General features: G+C 36.2%; 2 protein-coding genes across 8 annotated transcripts in view; one reads left to right on the top strand and one right to left on the bottom strand.

The window, feature by feature from the left end:
- Gigyf2 (GRB10 interacting GYF protein 2) overlaps positions 1-20945 on the bottom strand; it is a 133051-nt gene that overhangs the window by 56325 nt on the left and 55781 nt on the right. The window lies entirely within an intron of this gene.
- Kcnj13 (potassium inwardly rectifying channel subfamily J member 13) lies at positions 2189-20941 on the top strand. Of its 2 annotated transcripts, none has more exons than XM_050123100.1 (2): positions 2189-11411; positions 13403-20941. In XM_050123100.1, exons 1-2 carry the CDS (start codon positions 10952-10954, stop codon positions 14023-14025), a joined length of 1083 nt encoding a protein of 360 aa, XP_049979057.1. In that variant the 5' UTR covers positions 2189-10951; the 3' UTR covers positions 14026-20941. The 2 variants fall into 2 exon arrangements, with proteins under 2 accessions (XP_049979057.1, XP_049979058.1); XM_050123101.1 differs by having other exon boundaries at positions 2189-11175; positions 13403-13590.

Genomic DNA, 20945 nt, shown 5'->3' with positions numbered 1-20945 from the left:
TTTAATCAAACAATTGTACAAAATTAACACCTTAGCTGTTTGTTTAAAAAAAAAACTCTCAAAAATCTTCACATTTTCCCCATCAGCCTTTTCAAATCTATGCAATATCCTGATTTCTTAATTTTGCCCTTTAGAACTTTAAAAAAAAACTTTATTTGGGGAAGGCTAAACTGTGACTGGGATGACAGACAGACAGACAGACAGACAGACAGACAGACAGACAACCAGACAGATTTTAAGGAGTTTTATTTGGGGTGTTGGGTGCATACACACCAAAATCTACATGTGAAAAGACAGAGAACTTGGTGAGGCTAGTTCTCTATCTTTACATGGATTCCAGAGATTAAACTTAAGTCATCAGGCTTGTACAGCAAATACCATACTCACTGAACTTAATTGATATAAATGGAATATTAATATACCTCTGAAAAATATTTTTCCACTGGTATACAAGATTTCATAGTATGAACAGTTTCAATGTATTGCTCTTGAATTGTTGACATTTAGGTTGTTTCTTGCTTTTTGTTATTATGAACTGTACATTTATGAGCATTCTTATACACAAATTTTAGCAAGCAAAGAGATATGTTTCTTTGGGTACACATCATATTCAGCTTACTATCATATATTTTCCCAAAGAAATGGTATTACTTTGCTATTTGACTATTTTACTCAAACCTAGAGTAAAAGATAATAGGATGTCTCTTTCATACACAGACACAATTACACAAGTAGGATTACAAAGACAGACTTGAACACAGTGTCTGCTCTCTAGGCCACAGACCAGGGATGCACATGGAAATAAAGGACCTGATACATTACAGTTGATACAATGTCCTGATATAGTTCACCTGATCGTCTTAATAACCACAGGAGATTAAGTTAAACCTCACCATCTCTATTGTTCCTGTGCGGAAAGGGATACCTGTGGGTGGTTTCCCAAGATCACATAGCTGAGTCATGAATCAGAAATAGAACCTAGGCCTGCAACCTCCTAACCCATCTCTACTACATTACTCTCAGTGGGTTACTCACAACTATGCACATTGAAAGCAGCTGGAAATTCTAGTAAAATTGAAGTAGGAAAAGGAAGATCTAGGATTTAAGCCTGCCAAGCTCCAAAAGGACGACAGTTGGTAAAACTTAGGAGATGTCAACATCCATAGGCAGAAACTACCTTTATTTCAATATTTCTACCAAATTAATTTCAAAATATTTATTTCTAAAAATAACTGGTTAACTTCTCCAATAGAAAAGTTTTGTTTTAGAAATTAATTTAAGAACTGTGGCTTCAAACAATATAAAAATATATTTCCAATTTCTCTAATAGCTAAAAATAGCATTGAATGAAGAGCCACTCTAATAGTTTGGAATTCTTTCTAATTAGTAGGTATCTGTTGTATAAGTTTTGGTCAACAAGTAGAAATGATGAAGAGGTTCACTTGTATAATCTAGTTTTAAAGTAATATAGATTTGTGTACTCTTTTTGTTTTAATTTTCAGGACAAAGGTCTGCCTGCTTCTGCCTTCCAAGTGCTGGATAAATGGCATGTGCCACCACGCCTGGTAGATTTGTGTATTCTTGATGAAACTTAAATGACAAACATCAAAGTTATTCACAGACAGTTTAAAAGATGCTATCTTATGCTCTTTTTGTGTCTAATAATTGAAGTGTTCTATGGTGGCTAGAGCTACAATGAGGGCCACCCACATGGGCCCTTCCCAGCACTCAAACTCAAACTCTTTTTTCTGTAATACATCAGAACAGTGACAAAGTTGAGTAAAGAACAACTCTGGTAACTTTTTAAAATTCAATTTATAAAGAAGATGATTTAAAAGTGAATCTAACTCTAATATAATACTCTGTAAATGCATGTCTATAAACTGTACAGTTCCTGGCTAGAGAACAAATAGAAAGACACAGATCAGAATTTTCTTTTTAAAAATATCTCAGGGAATAGGAATATGCCCCCACCCCTACAGCCCTCATGCTTGCTGTCTGCTGGTACACACCTAAAAACTGCCTGGAATATCTGAGGAAGGCAGTCACTGGAAAAAGAGACTAGATAAAGCAGCTATTCCCAAGCTACAATCAAGGGTGAGCTTGGGGCTGAGAGTCCCTACACTGGAAGTATGCTGGGACCAAGGATACTTTGTTTTTCAGGAAAAATGGTCTAAGGCTATTAGAATCTTAATGCTGTCTAAGATCTTCAAAAGGTAAATATAAGAAAGAGAACTCATTTTTTCCTGCTCAATATAGTAAATAGAGCTGCTGTATCAGAAAATAATATTACCTACAGAATTGCTCTTATCATGGTCATTTAAGGCATATAAAAGCTGTTAAATACATATGTACTATATTATGTACAAGTAGTATCCCCCAATGACAGGACATACTTGTTTCTCCCTTAACATATCAAGGCAGAATAGGAGTCGTCTACAAATTAAATGAAAACTGAGTGCTGACTTCTGCCTGGTCTTCTGGGTGGACTTCCTAAGGAGAAGGAGTGGTAAAAGGGCACCTGTGTGCATGTTTGACTCACAGCCAAAAATGATGTTTATGGAAAACTTCAGATGGAGCACAGAGGCATTCAGCCAACAAAATCTACAGCTGTGAAACTTGGAGCTTACAAGTACCCAAACTCCAAAAGCAAAAGCGGAATTATGGGACAGACTTTTGAAGCTTGTTTATGTGCAAATTTTTGTAGCAATTAACTTTGTATTTCTCTTTTAGGTAGTGAAAGGGAATCCCATGCAAGTATAGACACTTACTTCCCCTTGTTCTCAATAGTTACTTATAAACATAATTTCAGAAAGGTGAAAATAGGAGTTTAAAGTCTACTCTAGAAGTCTCTAAACTTTTGCAGCCTAATCTCTGCTCAGCTGGTGAGCACAGTCCTGAAAGCTCAGCGCCTTCTGGCTGGACGACTAGGGGAGCTGCAGTATGTAAGAATGTCTCTGAAAAAGCACCTCAAACAATGGGCATATGTCCCCATCCCCAGAGCTCTCACGCTCAGTGTGCTGACAGCACACCCAGAAGCTGCCTGTCAACTTTCACCATGCAGAAAAAAAAAACTGGAGTCTAGGTATCGTTAACATAGTTATATAAGTTAAGAATACATGCAATCAGTCAGACAGACCAGATACAAGAGTAGGCAAAATACTGCACTCCAACAAATCCTTTGTCATTTTAAAGAAAACTATAGTGTATTTGTAGACTATTTACTAAGCTACTTCAGCTAAAATAAGAATCAGTACCTTTAGGGTCAGAGATCTGGATCTAATAAAGACTAATTTACTTGTTTGTGGCACTAGACATAATCATAACAACTCTTAACCAAAAAAAAATCAATGGAACAGTAACATTTATATGTTCATACAAAGAGATCCTTTAGATCCTACTCCAATTACCTTACTGTGACATACCTACTATGTCTTTTAAGGTGAAGGTGGCATAACTCATATGCCATAACCAATGTCACCTCAGCCAAGCTGACAGTACCATCTTCCAATGATTTAGATACTTGAGTGATATTAAAATACTGAGCTCCCCAAAGTCAAAGTCTCACTTCTAAAGTCAGCCATCAGTAGTCACTGTCCACGGCAGGCTCCCAAGTTGGAAGTATCCCAGAATCAGAAAACTACTTCATATAAGTCAATGTGTGGGTACACTTTCGTGTGTGTATGTGTGGGTGTCAGTGTGTAGCTGAGGCTGGCTTCAAACTCGCAGCAATCCTACTGCCTCAGCTGACCAATAGCTGACATTACCGATATGAGCCACCACACCTAGTAAAGACACTGATTAACTTACTCTATCATCTTCGTGTCGATACAGTCTAAACTAGAGTATATTATGGAAAAGTCTGTCGAGCACAGTGGTATATGTCTATAATCTCAGTACTTGTGAGGCTGAGGCAAGGAAATCCTAAGTTGAAGGCACAGTAGACTATAGAGTCAAAAATTTTTTTTTTATTTAAGGTGGGAGAGGTTTCCTAAATTGAATGGCATTCTTTTCCGTCTTACCTACTGGTTCAAGATAGTGGCAGATATGCTAATGCCCTGCTTTTTTGGGGAAGAAAAGCACTACTTGCTCTAGTGTTTTCTATTGCTTCAGTTAGGTGTTTTCCTCAATCAGCTAGCTGAAAAATGACCCCATGTGTTCCTACTAACAAATGCAGGGAATAAATCTTACATGTGAATCTCACCTTGATTACTTTCCCTGGTTCTGGTGGTCAAAGTTACTAGGGCTATGCCTAAACTTGTATTGAAATGTCTGGCATTAATAAAACAAAGAAGGAATTAATCTATTTTTTAAATTGTGAAGGGCAGGAGAGAAATCCACAAAGTCGGATTTCCCTTCCTAAGTAGCATTAGATTGGTCTACATTCATAACTTTCCCAGCAGGCCTTCCCAAGCTTTTACTTCAAACAAGCAGTGTCTTTGTTTCCCAGATCCTCTTATGTGTAACATTTTATCAAAGTTTTAAAATTGGCAGCTAACAGAGGAGGAGAAAATACTGCTCACTAGGTATTACACAAGGCCATACTTTCAGCTCATGTGGAGGCTGTTACAATCTGGATTGCTGACATTTTTCAGGTAAATGCAATTTCAGTACTGAGCTACAGTTCCTATACCATGAACAGTTTCATTCTACTTCATCACACCAGAAAGAAAGAAAGAAAGAAAGAAAGAAAGAAAGAAAGAAAGAAAGAAAGAAAGAAAGAAAGAAAGAAAGAAAGAAAGAGAGAGAAAGAAAATTCCACTAAGGATCACTAAAGCAAGCCTTAAGAAAACCCCTTCCTCCTTTCACCAGGGTGCTGTAAAGAAAAGTACAAGGCATCAAACAATCATATTCCTTTTACTATACAACTTGAAAACCAAGCAAAAACCAAAGTCTGTTCCCTTGCAATTAGGAAGGAGGAAGGAGGATGTGTGCGTGTGCACTGTTTAGGTAATTAAATGATCTATACCTACTCGTATGGAAACTAATTGGAGCCATGCTGATGAGGTGAGATCTGATAAGAAAGTTAAAAAAAAAAATCAACTCATCAATTATGCCTAAACATCCTTACCCAACTAAATCTCCCGTCAAGAAATGGTGGAAAAAAGATTACTGAAAGAGATACCTCACACTTTAACAGGCAATATAAGGAGAGGGCTGAAAGGAAATCTTGCAGGGAATTTTATCCCTTTGAACTTTCAAATAAACTCTTAAATAAGATTATGCAAACTTACTAAAAACCGGTCCTGATTAGAGAGAAAAAATGCACCCCTTCTCCACTTCAGTTCTGGAGGCTTTCTCCAGAGTTGTTAAGGTTTGTGTTGGGTAAAGAAAGACCTCCTAACAAACCAGCATTCTTTTCCACATGATCAAAGCTAATTGGCCCCCCCTGCAGACTAAGTGACCAATCACATCAGCTTCAGCTGAAACCAGCCCTCACGACATTATAAACACAGGAATGTAAGCTGCAAAGCCAGTCTAAGAAGAGAACCTACAAACTACACTGCAGGTTAAAACCACCTGATCAAATAAACAAGACTACTAACTTCACTGAGACCTACCTTGGTAGGCTGACCCCACAACAGAACTGGTGAGTACATGAAATAACCTTCATTTTTATTCTTTCTTTTAGGGAATAGGCAAGGATACTGACAGTAAATAGGGACAAAGTAAGACTGCTTACAATAGAGTTTTACAACAGACACATTACCTAGGCAGTCATAGCTAAGGTTTGTTCTTTTTTCTTCAACTTTAGAACTGGCAAATAGCCACACTGCTAAAACGTTAGTGAAAGTTTAGCTCTCAATTATTTCAGTAAATACATACTAATTGCTTGTTACAATACATAAATAAGTAGGAAAGAATACCAGATAAAACTCAGTGGCTTTTAAAAGAAAAGACTGTGTTTAAAATAGAATTAGAAAAACTCAATATAAGCATATGGAAATAAATGCCAGAAGAATAAACTATTATGTTTTTAATTGTCTTAATCCAAAAAAGATATGTGTCCTAATTTAAAATTTCTTTTTAAGCAGGGAATTATTATTGAAATAGATTCTATATATAAGAAATTAAAATATGAACTATTCTCTGAGCTTACATAATGGGGTTAAAATTCACATTGTTTACTCTAATTATAGAGGCCAGGAAAGGTGCTTATGAGACTTTCAATACAGCCTTTAAAGTGTTTGCATAAGGCATTAGCAAACACTACTCATTTAACATTTCTAAGTGCAGCCTCTATCTTAACTGTCTAACAGGAATTACAGCACTCCTCTAGAAGCACAGCAACAGAAAAAGCTAAGTTTAAGGGCTACCAATTAATGGACAGAGTAACTGTGTTATTTCGATAAAGAACCTATCAAACTACCATTTCTAAAAATAAGTACTTTCCTCATCAAACAATTTATAAATGCCTAAATATTTTACAGCACCCACACAGATACACACATAAATTTTCCACTTGTCTATTCTACTTCCTGTTGTGATCAGTTCATGAAAATCACATAAAAATTTAAATCAAGACAAATGCATTCAAAATGCACTCATAGTCAAGTACAGCAACACATACCTGTAATCGTAGGACTTGAGAGATAGAAGCAGTAGCCATTAGTTCAAAGACATCTGGCTACACTTGCTGAGGCTGAGAGCAGCCTGGGCTCTATGAAACAAGTCACAAAAAGAGGGGTAGGAGGAGGCAGGGAAGAAGAGAAAAAGGAAGGAGGGAAGGAGGGAAGGAGATATTTATGCCCCCATGTGCCTGTGAGAATGTAAAAATCATTTGGAAATACGTCTACTAATCAGACATTTACATTAGAAGGAGAAGGGGGAAAATCCTATAAATATCAACCAACAGCAATGAAAATTTTAAACCATATAAGCACACATAAAATCATACAGGAACTATCCAATAGGAAACACATATCAGTTGAGAAACTAGACATAAACTTAAAAACTAGCAGGTAGACTTTAAGGGAATATGTTATTTAATCTCTTTTAACCACATTCTTTGCTTTAATTTAAAATATCTGACCAAGGGGACATGGTAGCTTGCCCAAAATGACAGAGCTCTGTATAAACAGAGCCAGTGCCTCCAGGCCATGCTCCCTATGCGTAAACCTATTCTTTGCACTGCACGGCAGTAACTTGACTATATGAATGCATCAAAGTAATCCACTGAGGATCAAAATTTTACTTCTCTCAACTACTTCCCTACATGATCCAAACAAAAGTCAACAATGTTTCATGGGGGAAAACAAAACTAAAAATGCTTCACTGTTTTGATACTGGCCTTTTGACTTCCCTGCCCATGACTTTTTCCATGTTATTTGGTTGCTAGAGGGGGAAAAATGAAATTGTAGAGAGCCTAGATAACGTTGCTACAAAACCTGAAATAACCAAAGCAATCATAAAAAGACCCAAGTGAAAATAATGATGAAGCATAATGTGTGCATAGAAAGGCTCTCCTTCCAGTTACAGGGTTCTATAGCCGTCAAGACTTAAGCAAGGGTGAACTTGATCTGCTCTGCTTCTGTAAAGCAGGGAGCCCTTAGTGTACTTCATTAGGACAATGGCTCCAAAGGCTCAATTACCAGTGTTCAGTCCCACAAGAGGCATTTCCACAGACACAAGAACAACTAAGTCTGACAGCTCCATTGTAGCCTTCCTCCTTGTGTCAAAACCATTTCTTTTATAAAAATATGTTAACAGTATCATTTTTAATTATCTTCTTATCTGCCAAGGTATGTTCAAAGCAATGCTGCATAAGATGCCCCTCTTCAGATTGCTTTACTGTACTGTATTTTACAATAATTCTGATTATGCTTATTTTTAAGTCTTAAAAAAGAAGTCTTCCTTAACTAAAGATCTATTTCTTAAACACAATAAGGATTCCTGGAGTACCAATATCTAGTGGCTCCTGTTTTTCTGTTTGTTTTCTTTTTGCCTTTTTTTAAATTCACTATGTAGCCTTGGCTGGCCTATGCAGATGAGGCTGGAGATTCTCTTGCTTCTGCCTCCAGAGTGCTGAGAGCAAAGGCATGTACTGCCACTCCTTGCCCCTATGTTGGTTCTTGAACAAAGTATTGCTCACAAAGGCTAACCAGAGTCAAATGTCTTGGCTTTTAGCAATAATTCTGAATTCTGGTATGCTTGAGAATAACACTCACTAACTGCTAAATGTATGATTTTGGAAAATTTATCATGCCTCACTTTCACTACAAAATGGGAATACTATCAGTAGTTATTACTATAAAAGTTAAGAAGCATTATCAGTGACAATAAAGCAACTAATACTGAATTTATCTTACGCAATGCACTGCCTTTTAGCCTCCCATGAATTTGGAATGGTGCCTAGCACAGGATAAACAATGTATATCAGCTACTATTATAAATCATTACCACCGTTAAGAATCATGTATAGAGCAGACATGGTTTAAACTAGTCACTTCAGTAACAGGAGCAAGAAGAACACCTACTAAATGTGTTAGGAACCATCAAAGATCAGCTTTAGAATATAATATAGCATAAATGCTGAATATACAGCTTCTTATGGAAAAAATTAAATGTAAATTAACTGTTGTTAACCAGACTAGGCAAATAATCCAAAGCTCTCATGTAATGTGTATAATCTCTTGCCTTTCTATATACTTTTGTGGCTCAAAAAAAAAAAAAAATAGAGAGAGGGAGGGGTAGGTAGACAGTATGAAGTACTTAGCACAGAATCTATAAAGGTTTTGTTGTCTCTAAAAGGAGAAAACAGGTCTTCTAAAATATTTTAAGCATCTAGCAAAATAAGGAGCATTAAATATGGGGTGAGGTATGGCTCACTTGTCAGCACTTGCCAAACAACAAAAAAATACACTCTTAATGATATAACAACTTGATAGGGCAATAAGTGATACAACATGAAGTTTTGTTTTTTAAACTCTATCACATGAAACTAAAATGAGCTCTTATCTAAACTGATTAACTATCCAGTGTCCAATTAGATGTAGCTCAAAACTGAGGAAAAATATGGAAGAAAAACAGCCCAGGTTTTACCAATAAAGATTACAATAGCCTCAGGACAAAAGACAAAGTCACACATGCCTAGCTGTCCAATGTCCAAACCCAGTAACAGAAAAAGTCTCTAAAACCCTAGAGTCCCTAGACAGACCAATCCAGTAAACCCCAAGTAACATCACTCCACCTTCTTAAGTATCAAAAGGAAGAAAGCAGCAAGGCATGATAGCACATGTTGTAATTCTAGAACTGAGAAGACTAAGGCAGGAGAAGCTGAAGTTCACCAACTTATGCTATCTAAGGAAACAAAAATGGGGTAGTGAGGAGAGGGCAAGAGGAACATAAGTGGGTATGCAGTACTCTCAAGTTGTCTACTTTGGAAGAAGTGCCTTTAGTGAAAGAGAGGTAGGCCATCTTCCTTGATTTGTTCCTGAGAGTCACTTTAAAAACTCCTGATATAGATATATATACTTACTTTGTCTAAGGTTGATCATACATTAGATATCTATTAACAACATAGGGGAAAGCCTATCCCATCATGAAAACTGATCACAAAAATTGTCATCTGAATTTTTATTGTTTATTTTTGCTTGTTAAATGTTTAATTTTTTTTTCTTCTGGTTTACTTATTCTCAAAACTACCATTATTAAGGCTGGAAGGAGGGCTCAGTGGGAAAAAGGTTACCTAGCATGCATAAGGCTCCAGAGTCCATTCCTAGTACGAGGGGCAAAGGGTGTTATCTGGATACATCGAGTTGGAATGTCTTTTACTGAGGTGTAGAAGTTATACTGGGGGTTGAACCAAATGCCTTACATATGTTAGATGGGTGCTTTACCAATGAGTTCCAGGCAGGAATTTCATATTTTGTACTGATTTAGTATGAACCAAGAATGTGTGTGCCCCACAGCTATCCATCCATCAACCAGGACAGAAAGACTATATCAATATATCCACAATGGCAAAATAAAAGTTACTCACAAAGTTCTCAATAGGCTAATTCTAAGGAATACATTAAAATTGTGTATCTGGGGCCAGTGAGACGGTGTACTTGGTAAAGTGAGTGTCATTAAGACTATGACCTGAGCTTGAACCCACAAGGTAGGAGAGAACTGATTGCCAGATTGTCTCCTGCCCTTTAAAAGAACACCATGGAACACATTATCACCCACCCCACAACAAACATACACCACACAACACGGATGGATGGATGGATGGATGGATGGATGGATGGATGGATGGATGGATGGATGGATGAAAGAACCTGTGAATCCCTAAAAGATTAACATAAATAAATCTTGGCCTAGTATTAAGTCTGACATCAAAACATATGCAGAGTGCTGGGGACCTAGATCAATATAGAGTCCTTGTCTAGCAAGCTCAAGGTCCAGAGTTCTGGATTTAATTGCCAGCAACTGCAAGAAAACAAAGTATTGTAGACTAACTTTCAATGAATTGTACTTATTTAAAGAATAGAATACTTATAAATTTAAATTTAGTCTGCTTAACTATTATTCATAATTATCAGCAAATTTTAAAGAAATTGTTTATTTAGAAATGATATTTAGTTAACTCAATAAATACTTATATTTTTGGTTGTGAGCCTAGCCTTTAACGGCTGAGCCATCTCTCCAGCCCCTCAATAAATACTTAATGTTTCCCTTTGTGCAAAGATAAATGTAGGTATTAAAAAAGCATAAATCATACGCCTCACCCTCTGGAATTCAAATATATATTTAGAAAACAAAGTATCAAATGGTATTTTTACAGTCACTCAAGGAAAGTGTAAGAAATATCCTAAAATAATACATAACCAGTTAATAAATGGTTTGACCAGTAATTAGCCTCTTACTTAAATACTCTAAGAATGCTTCAGAACTCATGAATATGAACTCTAAGTCAGCTAAGGACTAACTGCTTTACTCTTGTTTCAGAGAAGTGCAGTCTGAGATGGACAGCAGTAATTGTAAAGTTAACGCTCCTCTTCTAAGTCAAAGATACCGGAGGATGGTCACAAAAGATGGCCACAGCACACTTCAAATGGATGGTGCTCAAAGAGGTCTTGCTTATCTTCGAGATGCATGGGGAATCCTAATGGACATGCGCTGGCGCTGGATGATGCTGGTCTTTTCTGCTTCTTTTGTTGTCCACTGGCTTGTCTTTGCAGTACTCTGGTATGTTCTAGCTGAGATGAATGGTGATCTGGAAATAGATCACGACGACCCACCTGAAAACCACACTATCTGTGTGAAGTACATCACCAGTTTCACAGCTGCATTCTCCTTCTCCCTGGAGACGCAACTTACAATTGGTTACGGTACCATGTTCCCCAGTGGTGACTGTCCAAGTGCAATCGCCTTACTTGCCATACAAATGCTCCTAGGCCTCATGCTAGAGGCTTTTATCACAGGTAATTATTTTTGTTTTTAAAGAAAAAAAATACTACAAGCCTTTTATAAAGTATATAGTTGGTTATAGGCAGGTCTGCTATAAACAATTTATTTGTATTATTATAAGTAGGTAATGAGAAAGAAAAGAATCTAGGAACAAACAATAGAAATATATAAAGAATACTAGAACTATGTAAGAAAAAAGGACCATATCATTAACTTGCAGGAATATACTATGCAAAATTAATTAACAAAAAACCTAAAAGTAATTCACACATAAGTTATTTTGCTAAGTATGTAAGTATATTAAACACAAATTTTAACAGTCATGCTCCCTGACAGAAGAAGCTGACTTCTTAATCTTCTTTCTCATGGTAGAACATTCTCCTCTGAGATCACCATGTACTCAACACAAGCCCCCAGCAGCACATTCAGCACCATGTTTTAAAGTTACAGATATAGACAAAATGCAATGGGAATATGGCTATAAATATTTACTATATGTCTGGTAACACACAAGAAGACTCTTTCCTCTAACAGTGCTGGTTCTTTATTTTTTTTTTTTTGTAGCATACACAAAAAAAGCATACTAATAGATTAATAGATAAGCACTGAACATCATGAAAGATGAACCACTGTGCTACCAACTGGCTCTACATCTTTGTAACAAATCACTTAACTTCTATAAGTATATTTACATTGGCTCCTTTCTTAGATAAATTTTAGATAATCTATGTGTTTAGATGGGAAAATGTTTAAATTTTTGCACTTAACCCCTAACTACATCTGCCATTTCCTTCAATTATGAAGTTGTACATAAATATTGTATGATATGAATTTTAAGTTATACAGAGACAAATAGAAGGATGGAGAGATTGGTAGATGGGTAGATGGATACCCACACACTACCAGTAAGTGTGGTATAAACAGAATCAGGTATTTCAATTTAACTACAATACTTCAGAATTACAGTATAACCCACTGCTAGATGTTGTTAATGCACTGATACAGCATATGTAATACTGTACACTTCTACAAATGTTAATTGAATTTCAATATATTTGACTTCCTCTGTTTGAATTTAACAGTTAAGCACTTACAACATAATTATGGGGTCTGTAGAGATAGCTCAGTGGTTAAAAGCAACTGTTGCTCTTTTTACAAAGGACCTAAGCTCAATTTCCAGAAAACATACAGCGGCTTACAACAATGCCTTCTTCTATCTAGCCTCCTCGGACACCAGGCACACATACAGTGAACAAATACCAAACATGCAAGCAAAACACTCAATGCATAAAATAAATTATATACATATATAAACTATATAGATACACACATATATATATATATGTGTATATATATAATTATAAGGATTGAATATGCCTCACCAGCCAGGCAACAGGCTCTGAGGCACAGGAACGGTTAAGGAAACCCTCATCTATAGCTGTGAGAGGTACACAATAAGTATGCACTTAAAAGATATATTGAATCACTTGATGGCAAGCTTCCCAAAAACAGCCTACTAGAAACTTCAAAGTGAAACATTCTTTAATACATTACCCTTCTTCCAGCCCTCTCCTTTTCTAATCACTTAGCTCTGAATCTATTCTTTACTCAAAGTTGTACAATTGTTACCATACTGAATTTATTTTCTATTACTTTTTTGTAAATAAGAGCATGAATATAGAAAATTATCAGTTCTTGATCTTTGTAACTTACAAGATGAAGTTTTACATTTCTTCCTAACAAATCAAATTTTTCTTACAGCTGTTTTGAAATCATGGGCTTTTTGTTGGTTCTTAACAGAAATGTTACATATACTCTCAAAAATTCAGTTAAGTAAGATTATCTAAATGAACAATGGTATAAATTCCTTACTCAGTAGAATGAGTGAGAAATAGGTAACTACGTGGCATACTTTTCCCATTCAGAAAAGGTATTGAGATTTAAAGTTTTCTGTTCTTTAAAACGACAAAATAAAACAAAAATATCTCAATGGTTTTTAATTTAGGTGCCTTTGTGGCGAAGATTGCACGGCCAAAAAACAGAGCTTTCTCAATTCGCTTCACTGACTTAGCAGTAGTAGCTCACAAAGATGGCAAACCTAATCTTATCTTCCAAGTGGCCAACATCCGGCCCAGCCCTTTGACCAGTGTTCGGGTCTCAGCTGTACTATACCAGGAAAGAGAAAATGGTGAACTCTACCAGACCAGTGTGGACTTCCACCTTGATGGCATCAGTTCTGAGGAATGTCCATTCTTCATCTTCCCACTAACCTACTACCATACCATCACACCAGCAAGTCCTCTAGGTACCCTTCTCCAGCATGAGAACCCTCCACACTTTGAATTAGTTGTGTTCCTCTCAGCAATGCAAGAAGGCACTGGAGAAATTTGTCAAAGAAGGACATCCTACCTACCCTCTGAGATCATGTTACATCACCATTTTGCAGCTCTGATAACTCGAGGTTCCAAAGGTGAGTATCAAGTCAAGATGGAGAATTTTGACAAGACTGTTCCTGAACATTCAACTCCTGTGGTCTCTAAGAGTCCACACAGGACTGACCTAGATATTCATATCAATGGACAAAGCATTGACAATTTTCAAATCTCTGAAACAGGGCTGACAGAATAAGACTCACCTATTCCATCCCACTTCTTAATGTATTAAATATATCCAGGCAATTATGCAGCTATTTTCCTTCACTGTATCTCATGTTTCCTATTCCTCAATGTTGATTACATCATGTCTATGCTCACAAAAAAATGGCTAAGCTAACTATACACATTACTTAAAACAAAACAGTCTATGCTACCAAGTTTCTATCAGTGGTAATCTGCTCAAATCAAGGCAACTCAATCTAATAGGTACCCATGTGAACAAAGCTGCAAAGATGTAGCATGGTATCAATAAGGAAGATTAAAATGGACAGTGAAAGCTAACACAGCTGAACTCTAAGAAAAATCAGCTCTCATTTTCATTTGTAAACTAAAGCAACAGTCTAATTTCAAGCCTAGCTCCCTGGGTGGAAAGCTGATTTCACAATATTTAGTGAACAGCCTTTTACGACTTTTATTTTTTCAAGACAGCAAACATCATTCCTCTGATTCTTTAAACTACAAAACCAGGACATTATCACCCAAATTTTTAACAGTTAGAAACAAAAATACAAAAGTAAAGTAACAATATAAATTTATAGATAACCCCAAAAACATTTGACTACAATACCCAAACACATGTATATATATTCATATATTTTTGGTAGAATATTCAAAACAAGTAAGAAAAGCTCTGACCCAGACAGAACCTGCAGGGCGGCATTTCTGGCAAGAGATGCAAAACTGTATGTTTCTACTATTTTAAACTCTTACTTGCATAATACTCAAGTAGGGGTCTAAAAGTTAATCACTTCAGCATCTGAAAGCATTATCTTAGTATGCATGACCCATTCAATGACATAAAAGTCATACAACCTTCCTAAATACAAATATAAATTTACAATTTTATAGATACAAAACTTGAATTAAGATATAATGCAACTAGGAAAAAATCTCCAATAGACAAAGCAGAAAATTAGGTAACAAAGTATTTTCAAACCCAAATTCCTGTTTCCAACATCAAATAGTTTTTTCTATAAACACAAAATGAGTGTTTATTCACCAGTAGGAGGCTGGACTAGATGAGCTCTATTGTTTCTTTCCAAGTCTAATATTCCATGAAAATTATGCATTCTCTGCCTGTTTTTATTTTATATATACTAAGATGAACCCTTTTTTAATATCATGCTTAAGATACTTCTTTAAACAATCTTCATTTCAACTGAAACCTTGAGCTGTCCTCCAGCAAAATAAAAAAAAAAATCATACTATCAGGTTTCAAAGAGATCTGTAACTGCATGCCTCCTCTTCCATTTCCCTTATTTGGGATTAAGTGGGAAAAGTACAAGATTAAATTTCACTGTGGTGGATGACCCAAACAGGATCATCTTGAAATACATACTAAGTAACAGTAATGTTACAGAGAACAGCAAGTCACATTTTTCTACTTTTTAACAAAAGGAAAAGAAAATAAAGAACAACTTGAGTGTCCTAAGACTGATAATAGCAGAAGACTATTAAGAACACAGAACCTATTTATTTTGAAGCTTTGCTGTTTAAAAATCGGAGACATATACTCTTCTATGGCAGGCAAACCAACTTAAGATTGCTGATGAGGACAGCAGAAATTCCTTATCAAGATTATCCTGACCTGTGAAAAGAAAACCTTATCTGAGACTCCCTGAATGCTTCTTTCTAAAGAACACTACATCACTTACACAGATTTCAACTTTATCAAACTGCCTGTTAGACAGTGAATACATTAAGACATTTGAAACTAAAATATTCCTACAGATGCTTCATGTTCCCCAATTAAGTCAGATAAATCTCATTCCATAGTTACTAGTCAGGCAAAATCAACATCTGAAAATTAAAAGTGCCTTCCTCACCCTCCCCACCCCCGCCAAAAAAAGGATTGGTTGGTAGGGATTGAAAGATGGCTCTGTAGTTAAGAACACTAGCTGCTCTTCAGAGGTCCCCAAATTGATTCCTAGCACCCCATAAAGCAGTTTAAAACCATCTCTTTAACTCCAGTTTCAGGAGATCTGACACCCTCTTCTGGCCTCCCCAGGCACTAGGTGGATATACACAGTACGCAGACATTCATGCAAGCAGAACACTCTGATGTATAAAAATAATTTTACAAAAAAAAATGTAATTCAAAATCATTGTTCAGGAAGCTGGAGAGATGCTCAGGTTAAGAGCACTGGCTGTTCTTCCAGAGGTTTTGAGTTCAATTCCCAGCAACCACATGATGGCTCACAACCATCTGTAATGAAATCTGGTGCCCTCTCCTGGCAAGTGTATATATAATAAGTAAAGTAATTAAAAAAAAATTATTGTTCAAGAACCAGAAATATTCTGGTAGCATTGTCCAAAATTCTTTCATTTATTTCAAAGAATCAGAGTTCCTAGGATTAAGTTTTCTTCAGAGAGAGCATTATCCCCTCGGGACTATGAAATATAAGTTGAAGAAAGGAGGAAATCACTGGAAACTCATATACTCAACAATGAAGACAACTTAACAGCCAAGTAAAGTTACTCTTGGAAACCAGTAACAAAGTATGAAGTTCTAAAAAACTGGAGAGAAGTCGTTACCAAAAATCTTCAACTTAGATTTATGCTTAAAAAGTGTAACAACAACCAAAATCATTGTGTTTCCAAGTACTTCACACCAAAATGCATATTGTATCTTGAAATTCAACCTGATAGGTATCCATGTTGGTGGACTTACAAAGAGTACTGTACTATTTCCACATACTTCACATAAAAATGTATGATGTATCATACTTGACTGAGCCTACTAATGTCATGAGGATCATTTGTCTTTAATGATAATTTTTATTTCACTCTTACAGAAACTATAAGATGATCACAGGAATTAATCTTTCCTGTGCAGCAATCAATTCCTGTTGAATAGGACTTACAAATCTAAATGTTACAGGCCTTTTCCCACCTATTTATTCTCCCAGGGGGATTTACAGGGGGTAAGCCATGTTTCTTATCCAGATGTTTGTAATTCTGCCCATTTATCTTCACATATAAGACTAACACATATGCTAGGTCTGTAGCTCAGTGGCAGAGTACTTTTCTAGTCTTCACAAGACCCTGGGGTTTGATTCCTGGCATCAAAATAAATAAACAAATAGATAGATAAATGAATGAATGAATAAATGAATGAATGAATTAAATGGAGTGGGTATATAGTATGGCCCCTTTCTAATTTTAAAAGGAACAAGCTGAGGCTGGGGAGATGGTTCAGCAGGTAAGAGTGCCTGCAGTATAAACACACGGACCTAAGTTCAAATCCTAGAATCCATGTTTTATAAAAAAAAGCAAAAAAATGTCTTCATTGGTTTGTAACCCCAGAATTGGGGATGCGAGGGGATAGGACAGGCAGATTCTAGGAATTTTCTGGCTAACCAAAACAGCTTCAGGCTCAATGACAGACTCTAACTCAAGTAAATAAGGTAGAAAACGACAGGGAAATCACAACATCCTTCTCTGGCCTCCACATACATTTCTATGGGTATAGACACAGACATGCTCATATGTACAATTCATACACAAAAGTAACCATAATTTCCAAATAAAAAGAACAAGTCATTCTGGTATCTTTAATAATTGAATTATCTTAATTTGATATCATAGAACATGTCACACTTAATCAATATATCAGTTTGTCTCAACAAATTAGTACCACTATCCCTAGAGGGTGCTGTAATTATCATTAACAAATTCTAATCTGCATCACTTTCAACAAATGTCAATTACTAACAAAAACAGAAAGATCAGAATCCTGAACAGCTAATCTGAACTCACATTACCAAAGCATTCTATTAGATGTGTATGAAGCACTGTACTATAGTCTAACACACACACAACCAGCATATTACTACCTTCCTTAACCATACCCTTCTGACATTTCACAACTATGTTTTTATGGTTCAACTTTTCTTTTTGTTGTTGTTGAGCTGTGGAAGGGACGGGACCTTTTAAGATCAGGCTAGCTTTGGACTTAAAAGTGATCTGCTAGCCTTTTTCTCCCAAAGAGCTATGATTAAACTCAACACTATGCCTAATTGGGATTCACAGTATCAAAGGCTTACATAGAGTACAAAATACCTTTATTGTTCAAAATAGAGGCAGGTTAGGAAAATTAATTAGATTCATATAATAATTACAAATAATGATAACAATGAAACTTTTACTTATCTGTTCCTGCCACTGAAATGTAAAAGTTAAAAAATCAAGTTATACAGGAGATGGGCATGGTGGTACACCTTTAACCTTTAATTCCAACACTTAAGCAGATGCATACAGATCTAGGATTGAAACTAGCCCTGTCTACATAGTACGTTCCAGGTCAGCCAGAAAAAATAGCGAAACTCTGCCTTTAAAACAAACAAACAAACAAACAAATAAATAAATAATCAAGCTAATCTCACCAAGAAAACTCACTACTTCCCCAAAGCACCCAACAATTTCAGAAACCGTTAGATCATTTTTAAAGTGCATTTAACACCTGCCTCCTTGAACCTTACATTAGACTTTTAAATTCAAGCAGGTCAAGCCCTATTTCTCATTCATATGATCTGTAAGCCAATGTTTGTAGTAACCCTGCAAACCCTTCTCCAAGCTCCATCTTGCCCACAGTTTCGTCTCCTATCCAAACAACCCATTTCCTTGATGAAGCTGCAATCACAAGGCTTCAAGTGGCTTGGCCTCCAACAGCAAGGCATGACCCCTTTCTTTCAAGATGTGATCCCAAAGTGAACACAAAGCTTAAACCATCTAATATTACAAAAGGCGATGATGAGGGATGGGGTGTTTGCTGAAGAGATGACTCGCTGCTCTTGCAGCAGAACAGAGTTTCCCAGCACCCACATCAGGGGGCTTAAAATTGCCTGTAACTCCAGTTCTCTGGGATTTAACATCATCTTCTAGCCTTCATAGGCACACACATGAGGGCACATGCATTCATACAAACATACACATAAACAAAAAATTTGAAACTAATAAAAGGCAATGAGCTTTCCATCTTCTGGCTTACTGACAGTAATTTAGATCTAGTAAATACTGCCCTGACCTATACACTGCTGATTAACATGAAACTGAGGTCATCTCAAATAAGGCTAAGTGTTTTGCCAAGAAGCTACTCCATACTTTAAATTCTATAGCTTATTTACGTAAGACTGCATTTTCTGCTGTTAAATTTCCATTTCATTAGAGTTGGCCCTTTATTATGAAGTTCAAATTCCTACTCCATAGACTACTTCCCTCTGAACACTGATCTGATAATCTGACCAGCAAGTATCTTCTAGAGAAAACATTATTAGCACCTGCACAAGGCCTGTAACATATTTAGGAAGTCAATGTTTGTTAAATGAATAAATGATTTAAAATACTCTTCTCATTTTACTTTGAGAATAAGGACTATGAGAGCTTAGAATAAACATGCCCTTCTGATTTCAAATCCTGTACTACTTCATCACTTCTCTACAATCAAGGGTAAAAGTACTGAGTCAGGGCCTGAAGAGATGGTTCAGCAGTTAATACTGCTTGCTGTTCTTCCAAAAGTCCTGAGTTCAGTTCCCCACACCAATATAGAGTGGCACACAATGACTTGTAACTCAAGGTCCAAGGAATCCAACAACCTCTTCTGGCCTCTGTGGGCACCTGAACACAAAATATACACACAAAGAGACATACATACACATAAAAATGCTTTTAAAGTAATGAATCAGAAAAAGATAGGAATAAATGTTCTACCTAATCTCTCCAGGCAGCATCCACAAAAGGGTCTGTCTAAAATATGGGTGAAGTGTGACGGGAAGTTACCCAGTCAAACCTAAACTTCATCATGCTACACTCAATTAATGTCATTTCATTAATGAGAACCAAGAATTCCCAATGCTACAATAATGATTAAAACTAAATTTCAAAAATGTTTAGATGAGTTTTAGATGGAAGCAGTGAAATGAAACTGATCATCTTAACTTTCTTGTTTACAAACCATTTTCATTCAATTCAGTCTATGAACAGTCTTATAGTTAACATGCTTATGAAAAATATTAATCACTATCAAATATAATCATACTCTGTGGAACATTTTTGGTATTTGAAGGAATAAAGAAATGGAAAATTTTCAAATCTGTACTGATACTGTGAATTTGCACTTTTTTTCACCAAATATTAATGCAGACCATCAATTTACCAGTTAGAAAACCCTTCTTAACATTACTAATTAACTAAATCATCAGAAACATTAAATTACTTTCCTTATTAAGTTTGCTCTTACATAAATACCTTTATTATGTAATTCATCTGGCAGCTGACATCTCACAAGAAAAAAAAACATACTGAGTAAATGAAGTTAGGCCTGCAAGATGGCTTGCAGGTAAAGGTGCTACTGAGTTTGCGCCCCAGAATCCACATGAAGGTAGGACAGAACCAACTCCACAAACTTGACATGCATGGTGTGATATGTGTCCCCTCAGCTCCACATATACATTATACATACAATACACAATAAAAGAAAAATAGTCCGATACTTGATTAAAGTAAGAATATTCTGTTTTAGCCTTTGCCTTCTCACACAAAAGCCACAGTTTCAACAGCTTTCCTGTTCTAACCTATGAGATATTCTCTATGCTAATAAGGGGTAACCAGATTAGTTCCTGATTTAGCACTTCAGTCCACCAAAGTGTCATTTGTAGAAAACACACAACCCTAAAATATCAAATCAAGGAACTCTTAAAAGCTGCATTCATGACTCCTGGTTTCACCCATGGAAGGAAGGCCTTAAGATCTACAAGACCAACAGTGTTACAGCTCCATCTCCTGGATATGTGCAGGTAACAGTTAATCTGCACAAGTTTATATCTTTCTGTATGGGCCTTGTGGAATATTAATAACAAGAGAGTCCAGGATATATTTCAAAACAGTAAGAACCTT

Source organism: Alexandromys fortis, unplaced genomic scaffold, assembly GCF_014885135.2.
Source record: "Alexandromys fortis isolate MF-2015 unplaced genomic scaffold, M_Fortis_MF-2015_v1.1 scaffold_213, whole genome shotgun sequence".
NCBI classification, from domain to species: Eukaryota; Metazoa; Chordata; class Mammalia; order Rodentia; family Cricetidae; genus Alexandromys; species Alexandromys fortis.
Note: the sequence above shows the minus strand (reverse complement) of the source record. Positions and strands in the feature narration are given on the sequence as shown.